The 25,577-nt window shown below is 39.4% G+C and overlaps 2 protein-coding genes across 6 annotated transcripts in view; both read left to right on the top strand.

The window, feature by feature from the left end:
* LOC146592958 (inverted formin-2-like) overlaps nucleotides 1-3,312 on the top strand; it is a 43,743-nt gene extending 40,431 nt beyond the window's left edge. For all 5 annotated transcript variants that reach the window (XM_085310129.1, XM_085310128.1, XM_085310125.1 and 2 more), the window contains one exon: nucleotides 639-3,312. In XM_085310129.1, the coding sequence (XP_085166255.1) occupies nucleotides 639-664 (26 nt within the window). In that variant the 3' untranslated portion in view covers nucleotides 665-3,312. The remainder of the gene's footprint in view (nucleotides 1-638) is intronic.
* A 6,116-nt stretch (nucleotides 3,313-9,428) lies between these two features.
* On the top strand, nucleotides 9,429-24,479 carry LOC146592957 (inverted formin-2-like). The gene is made up of 12 exons (XM_085310137.1): nucleotides 9,429-9,915; nucleotides 11,237-11,379; nucleotides 11,895-11,956; nucleotides 13,415-13,517; nucleotides 14,158-14,243; nucleotides 15,329-15,429; nucleotides 16,693-16,763; nucleotides 16,870-16,977; nucleotides 17,364-17,434; nucleotides 19,033-19,153; nucleotides 19,887-20,051; nucleotides 24,357-24,479. Exons 1-12 carry the CDS (start codon nucleotides 9,429-9,431, stop codon nucleotides 24,477-24,479), a joined length of 1,641 nt encoding a protein of 546 aa, XP_085166263.1.
* The last annotated feature ends 1,098 nt before the right edge of the window (nucleotides 24,480-25,577 follow it).

Genomic DNA, 25,577 nt, shown 5'->3' with positions numbered 1-25,577 from the left:
TCCCTCAAGAAGCACCTCTGAGCAGCTGGGAGACTATACATGGGCACAGGAGCACAGGAGCAGGGCTGAACTCAGCACTGCAATTTTTCTTCATTTATCTTAGCAGGAGATTTCCTTCGTGCCCTGTGAATCTCTCTTCCCTGCAGCCAGGACCCAGCTGTGCTTGCCCTTACAGATAATATGCAAGCTGGGCAGATGCCCCACAACTGCATGAAATGCCACATAAAGATTTCATTTCACAGTGGTTTACAATGACACCCGTGCATAAACCACTGGCAAAAAATGCCAGCTCCTCTTTCAAAGATAACAGAATCAGCTTCTAAATTTAGTAAGTTTAGTAATGTAAAATGTAGAAGCATATTGCAACATTCTACTTGGAAAACACAAGATTCATATTATTGGACTGAATTAGTGCCTAGCTGTAAAGTTAAGTTGGCTAAACTCTTTCATTAGAATCAATTCTGTAAATGAATGCAAGATTTTTATTAAGTAAATAAAAWTTTAGATCTACTATTTTTTAACTTATCTGATGCTGGTTTCCCAAATAGCACCCTGACCATTTGATACGCACACATCCAAAACCGCACAGCTTCATTTYTATAGTTGTGAATACATTGTATTTCCCTCTCTTCCTGCAGGTGTCACAGCAAGGCAGAAGAAATAATCGAGACCCAGTGAAATGCTAACAAACCCCCCCAATGCTGCCAGTCTCTCGGAAGTGAAGTTCTGCGGGACCCAAACACCACTCGTGGTCACCTTTGCTGTAACTGGATGCAAAGCTTCTCCTCACGCAGGCTTTTAATCCCTTCCTGAAGGCCCAAAGCACCTCCCTAGAGACTTGAGCACCTTCAGCCCGTGCCTTATGTGACCTCTGCCAAGGCCTGGTGCTGCGAGCGACGCCCGTTGAGATGTGGGGACTCTGTGCRGAGGGTTGCAGGGGTCAGATCTCAGACAAACTCTCCTTCAAGCCAAATCTTTCAGCTTGCTTTTAGGGCAGGCTCCTCTTGAAACGATAGTTGAGCATTGCCCAAGAAAGCRCTGCAGCATTTGGCCCTCTGAGAAATTTTTAAACTAGCAGTGCCTCAACTAAATTAAGGATATGAGTTAAGCACTTGTTGCACTGTCACAGGTCAAAGCTGCTCCCTCATCGCCCACTGAGGATTTATATTGGAGCAGATCCAAGATACAGCTCAGACAAATGTATTTTCCCTCTCAATTGTTTAAAGCAAGGGCGATCAGTCATAGAAATAAAGTACATGTATTTTATTAAACATATGGCCATATAAACAGCRTCTGTTTTTCACCTATGCTTATGTGCAATTAAATGTAAGCATATCAGTAGTCTTTCAGTAGCCTCACATACAGATACATGCATAAATCTTTGGAGAATCAGGGCCCAAGTTCCTGTTATTAAAGCAGTAGAAAGAGGTTTTCCAGGGGGCTCTATTAGCTACATTTTCAGCTCATCCTTTAATAAATCTCTGGGTTTGAATATCTTGCTCAGCTGCTTGCACTTAAACGTCTATGTGTTCAAACTGCAGAACGGGTAGTTTCACGTTACTGTTGCTTTAAAACTGGGAATGTGCAGTATTGTGTTTTAAAAATTCAGAGCTTTAGTTCTCAATTAAGTTTTGTAATAACTTTGTATCATAGTTTTGTACATAGCTGTCAATTTAAAATTCTGTATGTTGAGTCTATGGTGTGATACTATGCTGAAACATGAATCAAGTGAAAGAGATTATTACATTTAATAACTATGCCTTTATATGGTAACTCAYTGTGTCTAGACTAATGTTCAGGCTAAAGCTTATTTTGCTTTGCTTTATAGGACTTGTAATCCATTTACTGAAAACTTTGCTGGACTAAGGTGTTAAACCACGAATTAAATCACTAATAACTTTTAACAACAGCATTGTTACAAGTATATTGAGAATTCGGTTAACAAAAGCAAAGATTAGTTTAGACTAGGCGTGTTGCAGGTTCAGTTCCCAAGATCCCGGGGGRACAGCACAGCCCCACTGTGGCTGAAATCAGATGCCCACTAGCGGAGGTGGGCAGAGACCCACCGCTTCCCGCAGAACTGCGTGAGTCGTCCAGGTTTAATTTGCAGTACTAACACTATCACGTTTACAGGTCTACCCTTTTCTCTTTTTTTCCAGTCTCAGAATACATCACCCAAGTATCAGTCCTTTCCCTCTCATTACTCCATTTTTCCTACTCTTAAATCAGAGCCCAGGCTACAAAAATCTGACCGTCAAAGAAGTTTACCCAGCAGCTTTCCAACCTCCGTGTTTCCATCAAGAACCTAGCAGCCAGCCTCCTCCAGCCCACACTGCTGTTTTACCAAAGGAACAAAAGCATTTTGAGATTTAGGACTAGGGAACAAACAAGCTACCCTGGTGTTACGTGGGGAGCCTTACCTGCTGATACTCCAGGTAGGCTGATTTCTTCAGATGCTGCAGCAGGTGTCCACATCTCCCTCTGGTCTTTCAGCTACTCCCATTTGCATCTGAAGAGAAAAACCCTTTTCACAGGGCCAGGGATTTTATTTCTCTGCATTCTTAGCTTGGCCTTCAAAGAAACTGCATTTGGCATTGTCTTTCCACTGCCATCAAGAGCTTGCTGAGAACTGGGTTATTTTGAGTCACTGCTGGGTCTTTGTTCTGTAATCATCTGTGAAAAACATATTAAATTATCTATACAATGACATCTTGATAAGCAGGTCAAAGCACAGCACTTACTTAGAATTATTACTTAAAAGCAGCTCTGCTTCCATTACAGAGATTATTTAACAAGAACAGGAGGGCAGAATCAGAGCAGGTCAAAGGAAGATGTCCAACTAGGATATGCTCCATTTGTAACTTTAAAGTAAAGCTCATGATTCTGAAGATTTTTCAGTAATAATAGTTTTAAGTACAAACTAATTGCTGGTAAAAACAATGACACTTGCAGCTCCTTCAACTGGTCTGTGCTCATTTAAGCCAATAGTGAGTTTGCATCTCAAAAAAACATTCTTGCAGTATATTACAGGAAATGCATGTGGAGTACACAATGTAAACAAGCTGGGAACACCACAAGTTTCTAGCTGTCAAATAACTGCATATTCCTAATTAAACATCAGCTATATGATAAAACCAAACTATGGAAGAAACGAGCAAAAGCCTTTTCCAAACACTTCACCAGAAATTGGGTATGTTTAAGAGGACAGATTTTCAGGTTTGGGGTTTTCTTTGTTTTGTTTAGTTTTTTTTTTATATATATATTTCAATAATGAAAATATTTCAAATTTTAGAATAAAAGAAATCAAAGTAATTGACACCTTTCCTTTCTTTTGTGGGGATGATGAGGGCCCAAATTGTTTTAATGGTTTCTCYTCAATAGAATAAACCTTACAATTAAGCTATGTTCTAATTCTGGATTCCAACCAGAATTGCTTATTAATACCATTTTACAGCACAGTTAAAAATCTTTTTCCTTAAGTGAAAAGAAACAAACCAAAGAGACCTCCACTCTGTTMGAGAAAGCTGGTGCTGTAATTTTTACTCACACTGTGTCCGTGGTGGAGGTGCTTCCTCCTGCTGTTGTACCATGGCTCTTGTTGAAGGCCCTGATCATGCAAAGACTTAGCTACAGTACTCTGGAGCCCACCAATGTCAGTGTATCCTCCAGTGTACATAAAGTCAAGGCACCGTAGGTCTTTGCAGGATCGAGCCCTTAAAATAGAAATATCCTTGGAGCAGAGATTGTCAGACAGGCTGGTGAATCTTAGTTGACCCTCTGGTGGAGGTTACTAGTCTGTAGTGAGATCTGCAGGAATGTTAGCTCATACATCAGCTGCTCCAGCACTGCGATGCTTGAGCTCAGCCTCAAGCCCTGGTGCAGGTACCTGTGCACTGTGCTTAGAGCACATCTGGACTTCTGCACCTCCAAAACCATGCCAAAGCCTTTCACCTACAATGTACTACTTGGTCCTCATTTACGTTCAGTATAGCTGCAGATGCTGAGAAATACCTCTGTTCTGTTTGGGAGCAGGCAGGATAAAACTCAAATTAAAGGAAAAAAACTWGGAAGGCCTTTCAGGAAAATTAACCAATTTTCATTTGTCCAAACATAAAGTCTAGATCTATATATTTCTGGTTTTCTGTACGCAGTGCAGACTTTGAGTGCAACATATAAGCTTAGCAGTAATAAAATTAGTACCATGCAAATTCTATCTCTATAAATATATATTTTGTTAACAGTCACAGTAATTAAATACAGGTGAACACATTAGTCATGGAGGTTATGTTCACCTACTGCATCTGGGAGCAAATTCATCTGAGAACTGCCAAAGACAAACTCCATCACAACCCATGTTTTGTTCAGTCACATCACATTCAAGCTATGGACATGCTGTGAAAAACAGTTTTGCCATGCCTAGAAYAGTGACTACAGAGGGAAAAACTGAGGCAGTAATGGTGAACAGGTCTGCTCAGATATCTGTAACTGCAGTGACAATCTCCCAGAATAACTACTGTTAGCAAGATTGGCAATGGCAATGTAGCTCTGTAGTAAAAGAACCTAAAGATAGTCAAATGACAACCAGCACATGATAAGCTCTTCCAAACCACGACCTGACTCAAACCTAATAAACATCTAAAGATAAAAGCTAGTATATCCTGTCACTAATCCCTTCAGATATACAGACTCCAATTAAAATAATTGMAGAAATTCCTTTCCGTTTTGAAGAGTATAGCTGAAATACAGAGACATATTTTATGAACATGTATAGTGTCATGTGTCCTGTGTAGCCAGCCTTCTAGCGTGCTAGTTATTTGCACATTATCATTCACATCCTTTCATGCCCAGTAGCTCCGTGATGGTTGTGCAGTTCTGGTTGAATCCCTTGCRTTTCCTAAGGTAGGTTTTCCACTGAAGGAGAACATTCACAGTCTACCAGGAGGAAAGGAGTGTACCATATTGATCTCAGAATAAGGGACAATCTCCYACATCTCAGGCAGCAGCTTGCAAAGGATAAGCTCAGAAAAACATCAAGTTTCCTCAACACAGCCTTACCTATGTTCCAGCTCTGAAGCTCATCTCTATCCTCTACATAGCCCTCTGTCAGTCCTAAGACCTCTCTTCTCCAAGCCTCCTACCCTGCACACTCCCTCCCCATTTCTACACACACCACCACGTGGCTTCTTAAAGCTGATCTGCCTCACTGCTCTGCTGCAGGTGCACAAAGACCACCTAAGACCACTACTGCCAGCTAGTAGTAGTCTTAGCAGCAGTCTCCCCTCCACRTTAGCCCCCTCATAGTTTCTACTGGCTCAAACTCCACCTGCAGCAGCTCCCAAGGCTCCTGCCTTATCTCCAGCTGCTGTAAAGTGCAGATAGTTCTCTTGAATGCTTTTTCTGTAACACCATCCCTAGGGTCTAGCCCACAAGCATTAATCACGTAGACTTCACATCTGCGCTCCAGACATCACCAGAGCAGAAGGCAAGCCCTTCTGCCTCGTTTTCCATCTGCTTTCAATAATYTGGTATGAGAGAACTGAGGCACAGCAGTAGCTGAATCTTAGTACGGAGGAAGAAGGTTAATGGCAGGATTGCAAACATTAAATAGCTTTCCGATCGCCAGAGCACTAAACTGGGACAGAAAGACTTGGGTTACTGGGATTATCCTGTTTTTGCCACCGACTTCCCGAATGGCTTGGGGCATGTCATTTGTCTGTGCCTCAGATTCCCCACCTGTAAAACAGGAGCAATCGTATCCAAATAAAACACTTTGACAACTGTTGATGAAAAACATCACAAGAGAAATGCTGTTAATAGCAAGCAAGAAATCACTTTCTTTCTCTTTTGTGACTTTGTAATATATGGTTGCTACTGTAAAAGGAAGAGTGTAACTTTTAAAGAACTGTAATTCCCCTAATACCTCTCTGAAACCCTGACTGCAGAAAGCCCCTGAAACCCACATGAATGTACCTGAAAGAAGGAGGGTAAACCTTATGGCGAAAAGGAGTTAAATAAAAATTGCTTTTTCAAGGAAGGACAGAGAACTTTGATTTCTTCAACTTATTTTCAATCTTTGGTACAATCATAAATAACAAAAAGAAAGTGACACTTGTTGAAAAGCCAACACAGKTTTTTAATGCAAACAGAAGCCTGACTTCAAATAGTAGCAAGTGCAGCTTTTTGGGGCTAACAAATAATCGCTTTCTTCTGGTTAGAAAGTGTGGTGTGTGATTGAGTGACTAACCCTCCTCCTGAGTGATTTATACACCCATTTCTAGCCATTTAGCAAACAGCCCATCTTATTACRCTTTATTATACATCTTACATTCCTACATTTTTGATAGTTACCTTGAAACTTCCTAGAAACATAATTCGTAATTCAGTTTTTCAAAAAAGCTTTGGAAATAGCACACAAGGTGAAGTGCCAGGTTTTCTGAAGTGTTCCCTGAAACCCGTTTCCAGTACAAGAACGACTAATAAATGCGCTTCCAGCTACAAATGAAATGACATAAGTCCACATTAGCCCACCAGCAACACTAGAAAGAAAAAATGATAATGCTTAYGTGGTCTTATATATATGTAATTCTTTTGTATGTACATTATATTTATATATAAATCCTACATAATCAAAATGCAGCGTGCGTTTCTAGGCTAGTGAGAAGTAGGTCTATTTTCAGTGCATCAATAAATATAGGAAGAAAGTCTGTATTGTGGCAACCCTTGAATATTAGTAGCTTTTCTAGTAAAACAAAAAGCAGAGTAGCAGAGTAGTGGAAACAACTCTGTAGTTAATTGGAGGTTCATTGATTCCCAACTGGATCCTCAGAGCCGGGCTAGCCCACGGAGTCGGCTGCTGTTCCCYGCCTTGCCCGAACGGTACAAGCCCGTTACCTCGCTCTCCGACCTGTCATTAGCAAGCCAGTCCCTGTTTGGTTGTATTAAGGTATAATTCTCTTGCCAGAGATGTATTTTTGCATATTCTAGGAAGAAGTTTCATGCAGAGATTTTTTTCTTTAATACACCCACAAGTTCATTTGAACACTGTCAGCAATGTAAGTTAAAGCTGCCTTGAAGTTATACCACAGCCTTAATCTTCCCTGCATAGTCTCAAATTTATTTGAGATGGATTTCACTGCATAGTCTCAAAGGTACAATCTTTGAAGGTACATAATTATAAAACTATTTATCATTCAAAGCATATTAGCTATGTTTCTTGTGAAGTATTCTTATGTATTCTTATTTCATTAGGATTTAAGAAGAAGATTTTCCCTTTATACAAACCCTATAGCAATTTACAAGAGCTCTTTGATTTTTTTTAAAAAAGCTTCCTAATTAATAGGCTTTTACTGATTCCCACAACAGCTTAATTAACTCACATAAGCAGAAGAAAATGTACATGATTATTTCTAATAAGAATTTTTTATCAGCTCATTTTACTCCTAATATTTCTAGCAAAAAGTGGATTATTCCTCATTAGGCTCTTTCACAGTGCTGAATCCCTCACTTCTCCTGCTAGGGTAATTACAAACATCTGTACAAGTTTAGCACAAAGATTGTGGAGTCCTGAAGGGGATACATTAAGTTGTTTACATAAATTAAATGTAAGCCTACTTTACCTTTGGGAAAATGTTAGTGCTTATTTGTATGAAAAAATATTTATGGAAAGTGAAAACAAATTAATTCAAGTAAACAGCAAGTACAGTTAATACTCATTTCCCATTACAGGTCTTTGGTTTAGCTATTTTAAGCACAAATTTTAACTGGTTCCATTTTGTATGTACATCAAGTGTTATTTTCTTTTGATTTAATATTTAATGTAAGCTTTTTTTTTTTTTTTTTTTTTAATTAAGTTTTTTTTTTTTTTTTTTACTAAATTAAGATTAAAAACACAAACCAAATTTTTATGGCTTTAATTTGCCTTGGAGCCATTGGCTCATAGCTTAACTGTGGTTATCCTAAGAACTAGACACTATCATCAGAACAAACTGCTCAGTTTTAAAGACAAAAAGAATCAAATTATAGATGTTTTAAAGGAGTACTGTGGAAAAGAGATGCATCAGTTGTAGGTTTTAATGCAGCTTCCTTAACAACTTAAACAGAAAAAACTCCATCTACACTGCTATGTCAGGAAAATAATGCCAATTTGTAAGTATTAATTTAGTCCTTTGGGAAYGTAAGAATGGTATATATGTAATAAGTCTCTGGTTCTCCACTCAGCATGAAACTAAAAGTACCCATACARCTTACGCTGCTAAAGACACTGATACTACTAATGTATGTTTTGTCAAATGCTTGAGCAAGGGCTGGGATGAAGTGGGTCTCTGTTGCTGCCTCCCCGAGATCTTTAAAAAGRCTACGTAATGTGTACTGCTTGTAGCATTTTGATAGTTTGCTCATTATTCCCTGTTTAACACGCAGTGTTATTACCACTGTAGAAGATTGCTATGGAAGTTAGCTGAGCATCAACCATAGCCACAGAGATTAAATGTCCTAGGACGTCTTCTGTCCATAAGAGATGGAAGTTTTTGCAAAAGAAAGCTTTACTCTGTCAAGCAATCACAACCAACTCCCGAGCCTGCAAGGGCCTCTGTTGACTTGCATCAACTCCGTTGACTTTGTTTAAAATTGGACATTTGTCCAAGTTGAGGACTGTGTCTGCAGCCCCTTCATATAACATATTCTTTTGCAAGAAGCTCTAAGAGAAATGGTACAGCTTCAGCACAAGAGTAAGGATTTATCCTATRCGAAAATTTGATTGAAAGACAAAGTAAAACCATCTTAGTTATTTTTAAGCTTACTTGTCATTTCCCTGTGTGGTCATAAGCTCCCGAGCAGCCCAACCTGAGTTTTCCTCAGCTGTAGCTTGTTTAATTTACTAGGTCAAAGTTTCTCTCAAAATCCCACCCTCCTGCAGTCAAAGAAAGCTGTGGTAATTTGGCTCTTCAGGGCTCAGGAATGAGTAACTGTTTCCAGGCTGTCTGAGAAGCTGCCTTCAGGCAGCAACGAATGTAGCTACCTCCACAGTGGGAATTCATTTTACCCCTTTAAAAGAAGTATCTGGCTGAATGGCTGAGCGACACTGTTGGGGGGGAGACAACCAGAAGGCAGGTAGAGATTTACAGTGCTGAGAGCATTTGTTTTTTCTTCCTTTATATGTCACAACAAAAAGGTAGAAGGAGCAAGAGGAAATCAAAAAGGAGCCGTATGGTGAGGCCTTGCTCCTGACATATCCAGCCMAAACCACTGTGCAATGTCACTTGTTTTCTATGTAAATAGAAATGTTTCTCCTGTTGGCCCTAAATGGAAGCTTACTGTTATTTTTGTATTTTTTGTGGGAATTAGCAAGAGCTGGCAGCTGGGGAGTGACCTCGCTAATCCATGCACCTCACCATTTTCTTGTAGAGCAGGAAAACAGGACCAGGGAAGCCATGAAGAACTCACTACCACGCAAGAAGTGTCCCATTCGTCATAATTCAGTRCCCAGGAGATCTGTTCAGAAAGTGAACAAATGCATTCAAGTTGACATGGACCTGGAAGAGGAGAATGCTAGAGTGAATCTGAGCCTTTCTCCAACACCCTGCTTTCCTGAGAAGCCACAGCAGTCTCCAGGGAACACGTTATCTTCCCAGCAAGGTGTTTCTCCACCCTCCCCAAAGCAGTCCGCTGTGGCAGCTCCACAACCATTGCTGCCAGCCCCTCCACCCCTGCCCCCTGGACACAAGATGCTCCCGCCGCCCCTTCCRATGCCTGGCATAAACACCTTGCCATTGCCACCACCTCCACTGTGCAGTAGTCCCGACTGCAACCATCTTGCCTGTGGATGCACCGGACAGCCCTACCCCAAGAAGGCAAAGACACCAACACTGAGGATGAAGGTGTTTCACTGGCAGAAGCTCCCCTCTGATRTGGTGAGACGTACGTGCTTTTAACACTGGGCTGGCTGGTTTGTTTACTTCACATCTAAACAAAAACTGTAATTTCGGGGGTTAGACCTTGACTGGGTAAGTCAGGCTGCACAGATGGTCCTATTGCTCTCTCTCAGTCCTACAAAAAATTAGTCATTAGTAATAAATTTGAAAAGTCTTGGCCATGGCTAATAAGTGGAGGAAATAATAGTTTGGATAAAGCACAGAACTAAGGGTCCAGATTTGTCTTCTGTTGCCAGAARTGACCTTTCTTAGCCACTCAGCCTCTCACTCTGATTTGTTAAAAYGTTGTTATGAATCTGCAGTAATTAAGGTTTACAAAACACTCTGAAATCCATTGAGTGRAAAAACCTATTGAATAGTAATGCTCTGTGGTTCCTCCTAAATGAACTCACAGTTCATCATCAGTGATTTTYACACTGCTGCAAAATAAAACTAAGATCTGTGGCTCACATGTGGCTTRCCAAAGGGATTTGGAAGGCCTGTTGAACTTTTTGCAAGGAATAGGTCCCTCTCATAAAACTCTGAACTCAGTTTCCATTTCTGCTGCAGTTTTTATAAACTCTGTTCACACACCACATATCTTGTGGGAGTTTTTCATCATGCTCGCTGCCAAGAAAATGGCAGAACAGGACATYAGAGGGGTTCTTACAAAAATAATTTTTTTTTGAATGAGTATTGGAAGAACTTACTGCTATGATAAAATACACAAACWAGTGTGTAAAAAGCAGTTTGAGCCACTGTCTGCTTCCTTATGATGAGATACAAACTCAGATTAATTCCCAGTGTCTTCAGTGACAGTCTCTCCYGAAATCTCTCCTGAAGGAAGAAGAAGTGATATGCTTTGTTAAAAATTCTGGTGTTATAGATAACTTCATGTTTTGAAGTGCCATGTGKTATTTAGATGATTCCTAATGACTGTGGCAGTGTTGCTGGGCTTGGGAGTCCTTATCTCTTGCAGGGAGAGATGTTTACCTAATTGGAAGCAACATCYCCTGTGTAGGTACCACAATTGTGCAATATGTAGACCATCGGCAACAGCAAAAARAAGTTGGAGCAGCCCATTAAGTTCATCTGCTGCCTTCAGCTCAGTAAACCACATGTGGTGGTAGTTTTCCAGGTTTAATTAACCTTCAGCCCTTTGGGATGCTGTCTGTGGGAGCTGCCACTCTTAAATAATTAACATTTGTCCAGGGCTAATGAGCCTTGTATTTCATTCATCCTCTAAATGTTTTCTTTTCCGCAAGTTGCACCACTTGAAAGTATTTCTCTGTCTCTGTAGCCCATCCTGAAGCATCATTCTCTTTCAGAAAGCCGCTCCATGTGGGCTGCGGTGGTGGGTGGCAGCGAGGAGCTCATAGAACCTGACTATGCCAGCTTGGAGCTACTTTTCTGTGTTCCACCAGCTGCACCTAAGGAGAAAACAGGGCCAAAAATAAGGAAATCAAAAGAGGTATCTGGGTTTCTCACTTTTTGTAGAGCCTGTCAAAGTTCTTAGGAAAAAAAGCTTAATCACTCTTCATTGTTGTCAGTCTTTCATAATAAAGTTTTGCTTTTTTGCAAGGATGTTTTGCTATCTAGTGCCTAAAACTGCCACAAAAAAAGCACCGATTAGACGGGTAGAGGATTAAACATGTTAAATTCCCTCTGCTGAGGGACAAGTCTTAGACTTATAAAGGGAGGATGTGGGAATTTCAGTGCTAATTCTTACAAATTGAAATATTCTAGACAAATCAATTCCCTTTTCTGTGCCTTTGTCTCTGTCTCTCTTCCTAAAACCAGTCTAATGACAAATACTTTTGTAAATTGCTCCAAGTTTGAGTCATGAATAGTGTTGATAATGTTATTACTGAAGAAATATTAATCTGACCAACAAATGCACAAAAGCTCTCAAGTTTCTGTTAAAATCAAGGCAAATGCACTTCTAGCTGACTCCTTTTTTTTTTCTTACCTTTTCTTCTTTAACAGATCACATTCCTAGATCTAAAGAAAAGTCTTCTTCTGAATATATTTCTGAAGCAATTTAARTGGTAAGTTTTGGAGAGCAGCCTCTGATTCAGCATATCATCTGAATAAACACAAACACTTTAAATAAATACATGAAATATTTTCAGCAGAGATTTTACAACTGCTGTCTATCTTTAGCAGGAAGACAATTTTTTTTTTAACTAAGAAGATGTGGCAGTGCCAGGCTCTTCCCAGGGAATTAATACTGTGTTGGAAATGGTTACTAAACCTAAAATGGATCAACATTWATTCCTAAAGAGGCAATATTTATAAATAACAACAAAATCATGTAGAAAAGTATTTCTCTTGGGTATTGTTGACATAAGTATCAATTGCATGCAGTAAGCATTACTTGGAAAATCCAAGTGACTTTTGTGGTTAGTTAATTTTAAAGAGACATCTCCAGGAGTTCAGATCCAAAATTGTATATAGTTTTTATTCACAAATTGTCTATAAAGAGGGAATAGTTCATGTAATTAAACAAAGGGAAATCCACCAAGTCACAACCCCCACAGGAAAAAAAAAAGAAAAAAAAAGGCAAAAGAAGTGAATCCATAGTAATTCTTGGCAAAATATCTTCACAAAATATCTTGACATTCCCTGGAACTATTGCAGTATGAAGATAAGTTTTTTTTGCTCTCTCCCTGCCCTTAGTGCAATGTCTCATGTTATAAAGGCTTCAGAAAGAAAACTCAGCCTAGAGATTCTTTTGTGTTACAAATAAATTAGAATCAGTCTGAAGGGTTCCCCCCACCACCACCACCTTTTCCTCCTCTTTTTCCATTGCACACTCTGCTTTACGGTGTGGAATAGCTCTGTGTAGGCTGGCTGCTATTTTTTCCTCTCCGCCTGATTCCCTGGGCAGCAGTTAAGCTCTCCTGAGAGCAGCTAGAGACCGCGGGATCCAGCAGCTGAGCCCCGCTTCCCCTTTCGCACGGTGACACTGCTCTGTACCGAGCTGCCTCCTCTCCCAGCACGCGTAGCTGCGGGGAGCTGATGTTTCCAGAGCCCCAGCTAGAGCTGTCTGGGTTCTTTTCGAAGATATGTTGTCTGCCRGAATTTTAGGTGAAGATTTGAGGTAAAAGTGTCTGGGATTTTCCTAAATGTCTCTCAGCAGGAGGAAAGCCATCAGTTTTAGCCTTGGCTTTGCTGAAAGCAGTGTAGAAATTCAGGAGTAAATCTCTCCTCAGTGCCACTGGATGCCCACACTAAAAGGGGAAGCCTCTGGGTTTGTTGCATAACGATGCATAAAACTCAGAAAACACATCTAAGTTTTTATAATAGTTGCTTTAGGCTTCCAAGACTCTGCTTTTTCATTGCACTGTGCTGAGGACTGAGATCTTGAAAGCAATGGGAGGCAAGTGTAGTGTGAATAACGTTCTTTATTCCTGCAGTGCTAGCTGTGGGACTGTGCTCTCCTGTGTTTGCCWTGTCACCTCTCCTTACACTGCTGCTCCTTGGTATTTCTCTCTTTCCCACAGCTCCAATAAAGAGATCGCTGATATGATTCACAAAGGGGATGGGTCCAAGTTTGATGCTGAGATACTAAAACAGCTACTTAAACTGCTGCCTGAAAACCATGAGGTATTTATTATGCATGTTGACTCTACTGGATCTAGAGTGTGCCCAGTGCTCAGCTTCAAACACTTRCACTCATAGGGCAAGACATTGTGACTAGATCCCACATGCCTGTGTATCATCTTAGTCAATGGCCTCCTAGGATAGAGTGGTGGGAACTCTTCTCCAGGAGAACTGTGGCCTCGTGACACAAAGATTAGGCAACAACACACTGTGAGACTCACCAAGGGGCCAAATCCTGCTTTTCATTCCTGTTATTTTAATTAAATGGATGTAGTATATCAGCATTTGTGAACCTGGCTGAATAAAGAGCTTTTCAGAGCAGGTTTCAGTTAGAGGTGTAGGGACATATCTTTCTAAAGGGGTTGCCTGACTTGGGTGCACCATAGCATGCTGAAGTCCTGCCTATAGATCAGGGATTTATCATGCTGTACAAATACATGTACTAGGATGACCTCCCAGTTGCAGCAAAACTTACAAGTTTGCCCTTGCAAACCAGTTTGTTTGCGTAATTTATGGTKCATCTGCCTCAACCCCATTGCCTGTGCACACCGCAAGTTCAGAAAAGCTGATTTCATCTCTACGAGAAGCAACAAGGGCATTAGAAATAGCTGTGCAGGGATTTTACTATTTTATTCCTCTTTAGATAAACAGCCTGAAATCTTGCAAAGAAGAAAAATCAGAACTAGCAAATACAGATCAATTTTATCTCCATCTCCTGGAAGTTCCTAGGTAAGTGAAGTTTGCTTCAACTTCTACTTGTGGRTGTGTGTTTCTTACAGGGGTTATCCATAAGAATTAAGTCCTCTGTTTYCTGTACTAGAAAGATGTTCCTAACATTCAGTCCTCAGGATAAGCCATGTGATTGCTATTTGTAGAGCTGCCAACCTTCTACTGATGCTTGAGACACCTTTCCTTCCCAAAGTCCCAAAAGGCTTTCAGATACCTTTGGCAAGCTGTTGTTAAATTCACCCAGGTATTAGTAAGYTGTAGTGAGAAAACTGCTGACTTTTGTGCAGTTACTATCTGCATGGTGTTGCAGACTGAATCCTGCCTCTGGGCTGCCGATACTCTCCATCCCTGTTTTAGAGATTTCAGTTTGTAAAAGACAGCCCACAAACCATTAAGTGAATTACTTTAGTATCTGTGCTTTGGGCACCTCCCAAATTTTTACCTAACCAGATGAGGCACACAGAAAGAAACCTGTGTTCTTCAAAAGAATACAGTGATATGTTGTAAATCATAGGAATAGTTTCCAAGAAATTTCATTATTTGCCTATCCTGCAGCCAGAGACACTTTTTTCATGGTAAAATGTGGTGGAGAAAATGTGGCTTTTAATATTCTCAAAGCTATAACTAGCTTTAAAAACACTTTATAAAATGTTTTCATGGCTTTTCCACAACACTGATCCATGATGAGGCTCCGTAATGATACTATTAAAAGACATCACTGCAAAATAGTCAGAATTTCTGTTTTAGAAGTTAGAAGGAAGAAMAAAAGCCCTGCCTTGTGCTGCCCAGGAATTGTCAAAAAATATTGCCTCATTATGCAAGGAAGGCAACACCAGATTTGATTGCTACATTGCTTCCTGAAAGAGGAGATTATGTTTGTTTCTAGGACATCTTTGGAAGTGTCTAAGTATTTGATTTATTTATAATCCAGTTCAGAGAGAACTCTCTCATGTCAGAGCATTAAAGAGAACATAACAATGCTGGTGCTGCTCTTTGCCTAAAATGGGTAATTCTTTCACTGGACACTGAATATGAGTCAATTAATCAGGCAAGTATGTTTTTTTTTTTTTTCTGACTTTGTTTAGCTACCAGTTGCGGATTGAATGTATGCTGATTTGTGAGGAAACAAAAATTCTGCTGGATACTCTGTGGCCAAAAGCACAAGCAATCAGGAGAGCCTGTGAAAGTAAGTACAACAGTGATGTGTGTATGTCAAGTGCTCAGGCACGGGAAACTTCTATTTAAATAGAATCAATAACAGCATATTCTATAACCTAATCAAAATTAACCTTTAATTGTTGAATATGTAGTGAATATTAAAATCCTGACTACAGATTCTGTTTCTGGAGTTCATCCTGCAAAGCTGCAATTTGTGCTATTCTGCTCTGAARTGGAGCTTTTATCAAGTTAAATAAAACAGACATGTTGGCTCACTCCTACCAGCAGTCCGCTATACAGAAGAGGGAAAGGTTCTATATGCCAGTCCCAGATTTTGTCTGAATCTAAGTTGAATTCATGTGTGCAGCAGAGACTTTTGTCCATAACAATGAATCTGTTACGGTTCTTCCTGCAGGCTACGTTGGTCATAGCTCTGTGAKGGAGCCAGCCAGAAGGACCTAACAGAGCGCCTTACGAAACAGATAATCCCTGATGATACACATCAGAGTTCCATAAAATCCATCCACACAAGATTAGCTACAGTTTTAGTTTAACTCAATTCTTTCATAAACTAGCTCTTGAGTTACAGCTTCAGATCAATAATTTAAAGCAGTCATTGACCTCCTATTGACCAGTTCAATTGCAACATTTTTATGTATATTTATGTATAAAATTTGGCTATACATGGTTATTTAACATCAGTGCTATAGTTGCTCTTGGCTCTGTGTCCCAATCAACAGCTTTCTGCAGTCTCATTCTGCCCGCAGCACTGTGGGCCAGCATTTCGGTGAGAATTCTGTTCTAGCTCTGCCAACAACGTTGTTCGTATTCCAGTTTCTGCTGTCAAAATGCACAGCTTCTTGTTATTCTTGTTAATGAAGACTACAAAGCAAGAGGACCTTCACGTTTTTTARCTTGTAATAATATGTGCTGAAAACAGTGGCTATTGACCTTACAAGTTTAAATAYTTTCTCATGTGTAGTTCTCCCTCATGAGTGCTTGCAGTGATGACRTGTATACCCTAAACTTGATGGGAAAATTAGTTTTTCTACATAGTTTAAGAAAGAGACCCCAACAGAAACTTACCCATTGCACTTTTGTTCATCTTACTTATTTCTGTTCACAGTATACAGGAACCATTTTTGTGCTGGTTTATTTTCAAATTTGTAATAATACTGACTTTACATAATCTTGGATGAGAATTGTTTTAACACTGCTGTCAGACCTAAGGAACATCCTATTTCAGAATACTTAATTTAATTTATTGAAAATGTCCCTTTTTATTCTTCAGCCCTTCTCACTAGTCACCGACTGCCAATCTTCTGTCAGTTGATTCTCAAAGTTGGAAACTTTCTGAACTATGTAAGTAAATTTTTCTTTTTAATTGGTATATTTCTGAACATAKCAAAAAATATAAATGCAGGACTTGGAAACTGAAGCAAAGAACTCTCTTTTCTGTACCTTCCAGGGGCATCACATTGGAGATGCTGGAGGTTTTAAAATTAGTGCCTTGCTCAGACTAACTGAGACAAAGGCAAACCAAAGCCATGTTACTCTACTTCACCATATTTTGGAGGTATGACATAGCTGTTAAGTTAGTCTTGTGTGCATTGGCATCAACATACGTCCCCCTGAAATGAAGGTCCTTTAACTCCAGTAGTATGCCACCACACACATCTGGAGAGCGAGCCTCCATGCCTATAATACAGTGAGAAATTTGCCACTGCTTTCTGGGCAAAAAGGATCAAACACATATGAAGTAACATGTTGAGACAGTTAATATTAGGTTTCCTTTCTCAGGTTCGCTTAACATATTTGCTCCTTACTAAAGGCTAAACTTACCCTACAGTTTATAAGAAGCAAAACTGAAGTGTTAATATTTCTGTCCTGATACTGTTTTGAAAAACTTCTAYACTTTTTCACTGATTGTACAAAATAACTGCTTTTTCACTTCAATTTTAGGAGGTTGAAAGAAGCCACACAGATTTGTTGCAGCTTCCCAACGATCTTGACTTCGTTTCCAAGGCAGCAGGGTAGGACATTATTGTTTGGTTTTGTCATGTATCAGTTGCCAATCTCCTTAGAACCAAGCAGGAGCAGAGTCATTTTATGGTGGCATAATAAGGTCACAGGACTTCTCCGCTGCGTGGGAGACGTTCCCTTCCAAGACCACATGGTTCTGAGATTTACAAAGCCATTTGGTTAAAGCCTCTCGTATGTAGCTCAGTGGGATTTTCTCCTCTTTACAAGGAGTTAACTCCTCCATTTTCAAAGACCAGATTCTTCTCCCACAGATTGCAATAGAAACAGCATCTTCCCTTAAATTTCTCAGTCACATGTGTGAGCAAGCCCATCAGGAGGTACCTGTGCAAACCTGTTGTGAGGAGGGAGCAACTGGGACAATTTACTAGTGATCAAGGGACCTCATGTGGCCCTGAATTAAGTATTAGCACAGTCTGTACGTGGGTGGAAAGAAAAGGTCTGTTCCTGCAGACTTCCTTCCATGTGCCTGAAAGCCTCATGAATTTAACACCAACTCATCCTAGTTAGGTCAGAAAAATTACATGAGGATGTGCTAAATTAGTCAGGAACCCAATCTTATAACTCAGAATTAGCATTTTTTAATCTTTTATGAGTTCTTTGGAACCTTACAATGTTTTAATTTTCCTTGTAACTAGAATCTGGGTAAACTGCAGATCTGGAGATGTACCGATATTTTTAAGCAGCTGCTTAAAATTAATTAAATGTAAAAAGTATGTTGATTCAGTAATGCAACAGAAAGCATTACAGCTTTCAYGAGCTATCTGTGCAGAATTTAAGATGAATGGTGTGCTGAAATCTGTATTTCTCTCTGGGTTTGTGTGATAATAGAAATACATTTCTCTGAATCTAAATCTTTCTGGTTGTTAATATACTCTTTTTTATAAAGTAATTGCCCTCTAGTTTAGTCAAGCCCTCAAACTTATAAAATTGTTTTGCTAATCAGCCTTGGGAGAGTTGTTTACAATGCAGAGCCTGCAAGGGACCCTTTTAATGCTGCTCACATCTGGATGCAGCATAAAACACCAAGTCATGTATTGCTGATCCAGTACTTTTTGTCTGGATTTGTGTCTCTGCAAAGAGACTGTCAGAACAGTAAAATGTGTTGGTTATGCAGCATACGTGTTTGGGCCTCCATGTGAACTAAATGAAGTCTGAGAAGAAATACAATTTCTGACTATAAATAGATCAGGGAGAAAAACAGCAAGGAGGGAAAAGAACTATTAAGTAAAGACAGTATTGGCACACAAGGGACGAATGTTAATTGTCTATGAATAAAAATAGGTCGAAATCTTGAAGAAGCATTATAAATACTATAACAGTGAGATTTTTCCACAGTCTACCCATGCAGGTAGTGGGTGCTTGGTGTTAAAAAAAAAAATGCAAAGCAATTGGGGCATCTTCCTCAGATGGAGTTTGAGCAGCTTTAAAATGGGTTAACGTGGAGGAGAATTACTTGCAAAGCCAAGGTCTGGATTGGACAACTAATCCTATATTCATTTGCAGAGATAATATTGTTYATAATTGTTTAACTTAAAGAAAACAAAAGACTTGCTGCTTTAATTTCCTTTCCCTTTTGTGGGTCTTTCAGAATCCACTTTGAAGTTATGCAAGCTGAAGCAGGTGCCAATATGAAGAAATTGTTGGAAATAGAGAAGCRTTTACTGTTGTCGACAGATGATTTAAAAATACAGCATGGAAAATCTGTTCAAGTAGGTAGAATGGGTGTGAGACAGTTCCCATTCCTTCTCTCAAACACTTTAAATCTCTTCTCCTCCAAGGCACTGAGACTGCAGGCTGCAAACGAAAACAGAGCTCTGGGGGAAGCAGGTCATAACCACACTCCCTCTGCACCTCARTGGAAGAAGCGTCCCAGTTTTTTTCCACGCCTGTAATGTGGTATTGTGAAAAGGAAACAGATGAGAATCAGTCAGCTCTCTGTGTGGGCAAAAGAAAGGAAGGCCTTAAAAAGCAAATGTAGGATGCAACTATAAATGGGTATAGTGCAGTACAGTTACATGTTTTGACTAGCTGTTCTTTGGGGGGGAAGTGACCAAATTTACAACCTGATTTTTCTGCATATATTTCCAAATATTCTTCAGATTCTAGCTTTTCCCCTTCTCAAAACAGGGTCATATAACTAAAGATAAACGGAGCTAATCCTGGTGCCATGAATCTCTTGATCAGCCATCCCAAGCAGAGTGAAACTTCCACATGGATGTTTGATGAAAGCTGCAACATAAAATGAGTTACTTTGGGCCCAAACAAAAGGGGTGGGAAATGCAAACAGTTTAATTTAGAAAAAGGGATTGCACATTTTGACCCAATCTTAACTGTCAGGTTTTTTTAAAAAAGGATTACTCTGCATTAACTAGCTCAAGTCTTCTGGGCAGCTCAGAATAGGTTACTTAATGTGTATAAATTGTATTGTAAACTGTGTCTCAGGGCAGTATTAGCGCTTCAAAGGACCTGGAGAAGGAGTTTGCCAACATTGAAAAGAAGAAGGAAGAACTTGCTGATTATCTGTGTGAAGACCRAAAAAAAATGTCCTTGGAAGATCTATTTATCACAATGAGAACCTTCAAGGAGCTCTTCCTCAAGGCCTTACAGGTGGTTTGCATTTGACTTTTTAAAAATATAGTGAGATTGCGTTTTTCTTAACATATAAGAATGTCTTTTTGTTTGTTTGTTTGTTTGTTTGTTTGTTTGTTTTTTGTTGTTTTGTTTTGTTTTGTTCCAAGCTGGGCTACCTAAACCCTGGCTCCAGGAGCAAATGGAAGTAATTGCTTATCTGCTTGCAGTCAACAGCAAGAAATGAGCACATGGGCAAATTCAAGATGTTTTTTTTTGTTGTTGTTTTTTTACTACAGAGAATTAAGAACTTTCCAAGATGTTGATGCCACTGTAAAATTACTAATCCAGTGTCAATAGAATAGAAGCTAGTGGCGTGTGATAGAATGAGCAAYCTAACAGGCTTTATAGAAGGAGTGAAGGCCTTACAATGGGTTTACATGTGGGTATTTCATTGCAGTAGTTAGTTCAAATCAGCATGTTTTATGTCCCCCACAAAACTACTTCCCAAGAAATGATATTTATCCCTTTAAGGTCTCATGAAATAACACTCATTGCAACAAGGATTAAGAAAAGAGCAACTTGTCCGTATCGATTGTGTAGAATAGCTCCTCCTAATTACTAAACCTCCTCCACTTAATATCCTCTACTGCATACTTCATGCCTGAAGTAATGTACWTTCTCTATCGTTATCTTAATGCCAGGTAGTAATGGCTTCACRCATTTCCTTTAAAGCAACAGCAACCTACTCCTGTGCTGACTCCTGCAGAGCCCAAGACTGGATTTGCCTTCTGCAGACATCTGTGCTGGGCAATGTCAGGGCAAGGGAGACAGATGGGTGCATCACAGCAGATCATAGTTTCAGGTTAAAATAAAGAAGTTTCTGTGGAAGCATTTGAAGACAAAAGACGAAAAAGATATCCTGTAATATTCCCACTACTTGGACCTCCTATGAGATATGTGGGTTACAGTTTTGCAGGCAGTATGGGTACCCAGGCACAGAAATGATGGGATAGTGCTATAGGCGAGGAAAAAAAAATCTGACAAACTATAGATCCTTTGGCAATACACTTGACCCTTAAAGTTCCTCAAAATCCAGGCAGGAAGTGAAGGATTGAGAGAGTCAGGAACATCATGGATCAACAGCTGTGCAGAGCCACACTGAAAAATTGATGTGAAGGGCAACTCTAGCAACCAAAGTTTTGAAAGATGCAATCCTGATAAAGGTTATGTAGTGTATCCCCATATCGCTCCAGAAGGAGATTTGAACTACTTTTTCAGGTGCTGCTTGTTCACAGCCAAGTTAAAAAATTGCAAGAAAACTGCTTTTCCTCTACCCAACACACAAACTCCCTTTCATCCTATTTTTGGTTCAATTTCTCATTAGCACCTTACCTCAAAAATACCATAGCTGTTAACCATTTCATCTGCATATCTGTTAACTCCATCAGGCCTATATATCTTTCCTATCTTTCTCTACTTTCTATGACTGTAGTAAAGATATTGTATGTGCTCAAAACATGCTGAAAAGTTTAAGCATTTTTATTACTCTGTTGTTTAGATTTTACTCAGATGCTTTCATCATCTCTTCATAGTGTCATTTGGCTTAGATGCTGCTTTTCTTTTGAGTGTTCTGTGTAAAGCAACTGTGATGGTACTAATGAAAAAGTTAATGTTGTCTTTCCACTCTCACATTAAGTAAGCAAGGAAATTATTTTGATAAATCATGGTGCTTCATGTTTCCAGGTTTACCCAAGGAAATTTTGATTTCTTTCCCCCCCCTTCCCCTGAGGATTCTTTCTGGTTTCTTATCCTTCTGATAATGAAGGCTGACCTACACAAATGAAACTGCCAATGTGCACCCTGCATTCCTCCCCATCTATCTGATGAGAAAAAATGTCCTTCAAACACCTGGGTGACCCCCACAACTGCCACAGTGAAAAGGAGCTGGTCTTTACCCAGGGCTTTATGTATTTCCACTTATCAAAAGAATTAAAGAAGCAGATGGCAGGAGGAAGGAGATGGGGAGAAAATAGCTTCCCAGCTCAAAGATTCAGTACAAAAATGGAGATACACTGAGTTCTAAAACTGTGTGGAAAAGAAACACTGTGTAATTATAGAGCGTGGGGGGGAACATTTGATTTTTCCCTTAGCAGTTACAGCTATTCAAAGAGGGGAGCTCCCTACAAARAGGCAGTCTAATCTTAGAAAAAGGAGAAAAAAATTGCTACACAAAATTTGCTTTAGGAAGTATTAGTTCTTCACAAAGGCCATGCAGCCAGTTCTGTGAAGGGGCAGTTCCCTGGTGTGCTCCCTTGGATAACTGAACCGGAGCACCAGCTCCCCAGCAGGGTGTTGGAATGAGACGTTCTTTAGACAATGTGGGGGTAAAAAATTGTTAGGGAGCATCTTTTAATTCAAAGATCAAGGAAGTATCTAATGTCCCACAGAATGCAAAGCACAAGTCAAAACTGACACCCCTATTTCATTTAGTGTAATTCTTACAGCTACCTTTAGTAACCCTAGAGATGCAGAATTGTGAATGTTCATTCCTCTGCCTTGCTACCGCTCTGCCTTAGTGCACTTTCTTGTGCTGAAGAAACCCAGTTAGCATCGGGCTTTTGTCAAATCACTAGCTATATTTTTTTTTCTCTCTGAAAAATTCAATTTAAGCTTGCTCAATCCATGGATCTACTCCTAACAGGTTTTGGGTTGTTTTCATCACATTGTGTTCTGCTCAAGTAGCAGAACAATATATCCCTGAATTTGCCTCCTTTATTTCTTGTGCAATGTAAAATTCTACCAGGACCTGCAGTTTTAAAAATCTCTCAACATCCATAATATCTCAAAGATATTATGCTAAAACACAGCAGGAATTTATCAGGCAAGCACATAGGAGGCATACAACGATGCAAGGCTTTTAGCCTCTTCATAAGACTTYACCACGTGTATCTCATTCCTTCAGAAGCACTCTCTGTTCAGGGCAGATGAATTATTTTCYGTCTTTGTCAGGGATAATGCACCACTTTTCTCTCCTTCTCCAGGCATCCAGTGAAAGGGACTTTCCATAACCTGGAGCCCATAATACTGCTATAATTCTGAGAGACTATTTCTATTTATGTTCACAAGTTTGTTTAAATTGTCTGGAAGTCTTTCTGAGGATATTTTACATTCAGTAAAAGCTCTAAGAAATTCACGCRTGATTCCTGGGACTTCATCAGCCCATCTCATGGAAATAGTGGAAGATGATCCATAGCAAACAACCAAATCTTTTGCTGCTGCTAAAATCTGCAAAGGAGATCATACATGTCTCATGAAGAAACCTCTTTGCACTAAATCATCAATATCCACCTGGATATTATTAAATTTTATATGATGCAGCAGCACCCTCCTCACAACATCACAAAACTCTATGGCAAGAAGCCCAATAAGCGATCTTCCTACAACCCACAGTTCAGTGGCTGACTGGTTGCAGTCAGAAGCAGTCAGACTTCCAGGGGGAGATGGCAACGTTCTATTGATGATTGCAGCTCTGGAACGAGGATTGCATAAGCTTTTAAGAAAATAGCATTTGTCATSTTGATGTTCTGCTACTGTCAGCCTAGTCATTCAGAATTGCCTCCTCCTCCAACTGCACTACTTGTCTAAATGCAGAAATATTCCTCCATTGAATGTAGGACTTCCTTTACTGAGGGTAATCATTCAGTTTCTTTCTCTTCCTCCATTAACCACAGCATCCCAGTATCAGCAGGTTTAATGAAACCAGAGTCCTGTCTGACTGCATRAGTCCCAACAGGGCTTGTGCCATCCTGATAGCTGTATGATTGGCACCAACAGATATACAGCTTGGACTGCTGCTGAACAACAGTGCAGAAATACAGCTGGCAAATTTAATGGGAGCCTGAAGAGGAACTGTTGATTGCTGTTCAGCACAGTGAYGAGTTCCTGAAGTTTCTGGTAGAAATCCCTGAATACAAATCATATAATATCAAAGTTGTTATTGAGTAAATATCTAGAATGCTAATTAAGTTAAACTAATACTGTGTTGTGTGGTCACAGGGATTAACTAAGAATACATTTCAGTTCATAGCTGAAACCTTACAGGTAAAGCTAATGAACTAATTTGCTGTTAACATAATGCCATGGAGAAGGCCAAAGGCATCGATCAGGAAACTTTGTTCTGGTTTTTGCTCTCAAGCCCCTGCAGCTGAAAAATGTCATTGCAAGGGTGCATAAGGTGTATTTACAATAATTACTTATTGCAAATTGAGAGTGCCTTAACCAGCTTTTCCTCCAGTAATTCTTCTTATTTAACTTTCTATTTGTCATTTTGTCTGAATGCAGGAAAATCAAGAAAGAAAAGAACAAGCTGCAAAGTCTGAGAAAAGGAAAAAACAACTTAAAGGTGAAGAAGCAAAGAGACTAAAGGGAGAGTATGGAAATATCAGTACATTTAACAAAAACTAATTCTGGATTTATTAATCTGCCTTTTGGTAATCAGGAGGAATTTATCTGTTTAGTTAAGGATGATGTAACACAATGAGAGTGATTTAGCAGGGGTTGCTGTAGCTGCCAAGCAGGTCGTGAAAAATATTGTAAGATAGGAGAGTAGGTTATCARTTTTCAAGTTTATGTGAATATTCAAAAGAGATCATGATAGGGATGTTAGAAAAAAAATCACTCCTAATRAGCAAGTTACTAGCATTTTGCTTAGAGGTGGATGATATCCTGATATTGCTCTGAATAGTTGTTTGTAGGCTTCTACGGACGTAGAAAGGTTCCATGCTTCTGAGCTTTAAGCTGCCTTGTGGCACTGTAGTAGGCAAGTTGAGYCACGTGTTACTATTACCAATGTTTTTTGCTCTTTCCTGATTCCTTCTGATTCCTTAAAGCAGATACATGTGTGCTTAAATGATAGTCTGTGCTTTGCTGAAGAACAGTGCAGACGGACATAAATGCTTAAAAGCTTTTACTGTGCTGGGCCATGCTGGTGGGAAGCACTWCTGGTGTTAACATTTGCATGTGAACATTTTAGAGTTACACTTTGATAAATAACTAACACTCACTTTTCATGAAGATTTGTGTCAACAACATTTAGTTATGATTCTCGGTTCTTCAGAGGACAATTGCAGAAAAGGCATTAAGTAAATATGAGTGGAGTTTATGGAAATATTATACTGGTTATGAAGCTTGTGCTTGTTTTTCATCGTTACTGTCGTCTAAACAAATGGTTGTCTTTCACAGTAACWGAAACAGGCTAACTCTGTTTAACAGTTACTGGTCTTTAGAAGCATGTTTTTAAATATATATAAATATATTGAAAACTGATCAAAACAAAGTTTTCAATACTGCTGAACAACCWGTACTGAGAATGTTTTACCTATTTTGCAGTTATAACATGCTTAATGTAAAGCTGAAAATTAAAACAATAAACCTTTTTGTTGTAAATACAGAAAAGTAATTTATATATGGTAAAATAAAATTATAAAGCAACAYTCAGCAGATATAAGGATTAAAGGTGATCAACCCTGTAAAAAAGAAAGCATCAAACCATAATAATCTTCT

This window comes from Rhea americana, unplaced genomic scaffold (assembly GCF_003343005.1).
Source record: "Rhea americana isolate MKP2758 unplaced genomic scaffold, rheAme1 scaffold_310, whole genome shotgun sequence".
Classification (NCBI taxonomy): domain Eukaryota; kingdom Metazoa; phylum Chordata; class Aves; order Rheiformes; family Rheidae; genus Rhea; species Rhea americana.
This window is presented reverse-complemented; position numbering and strand designations above follow the sequence as displayed.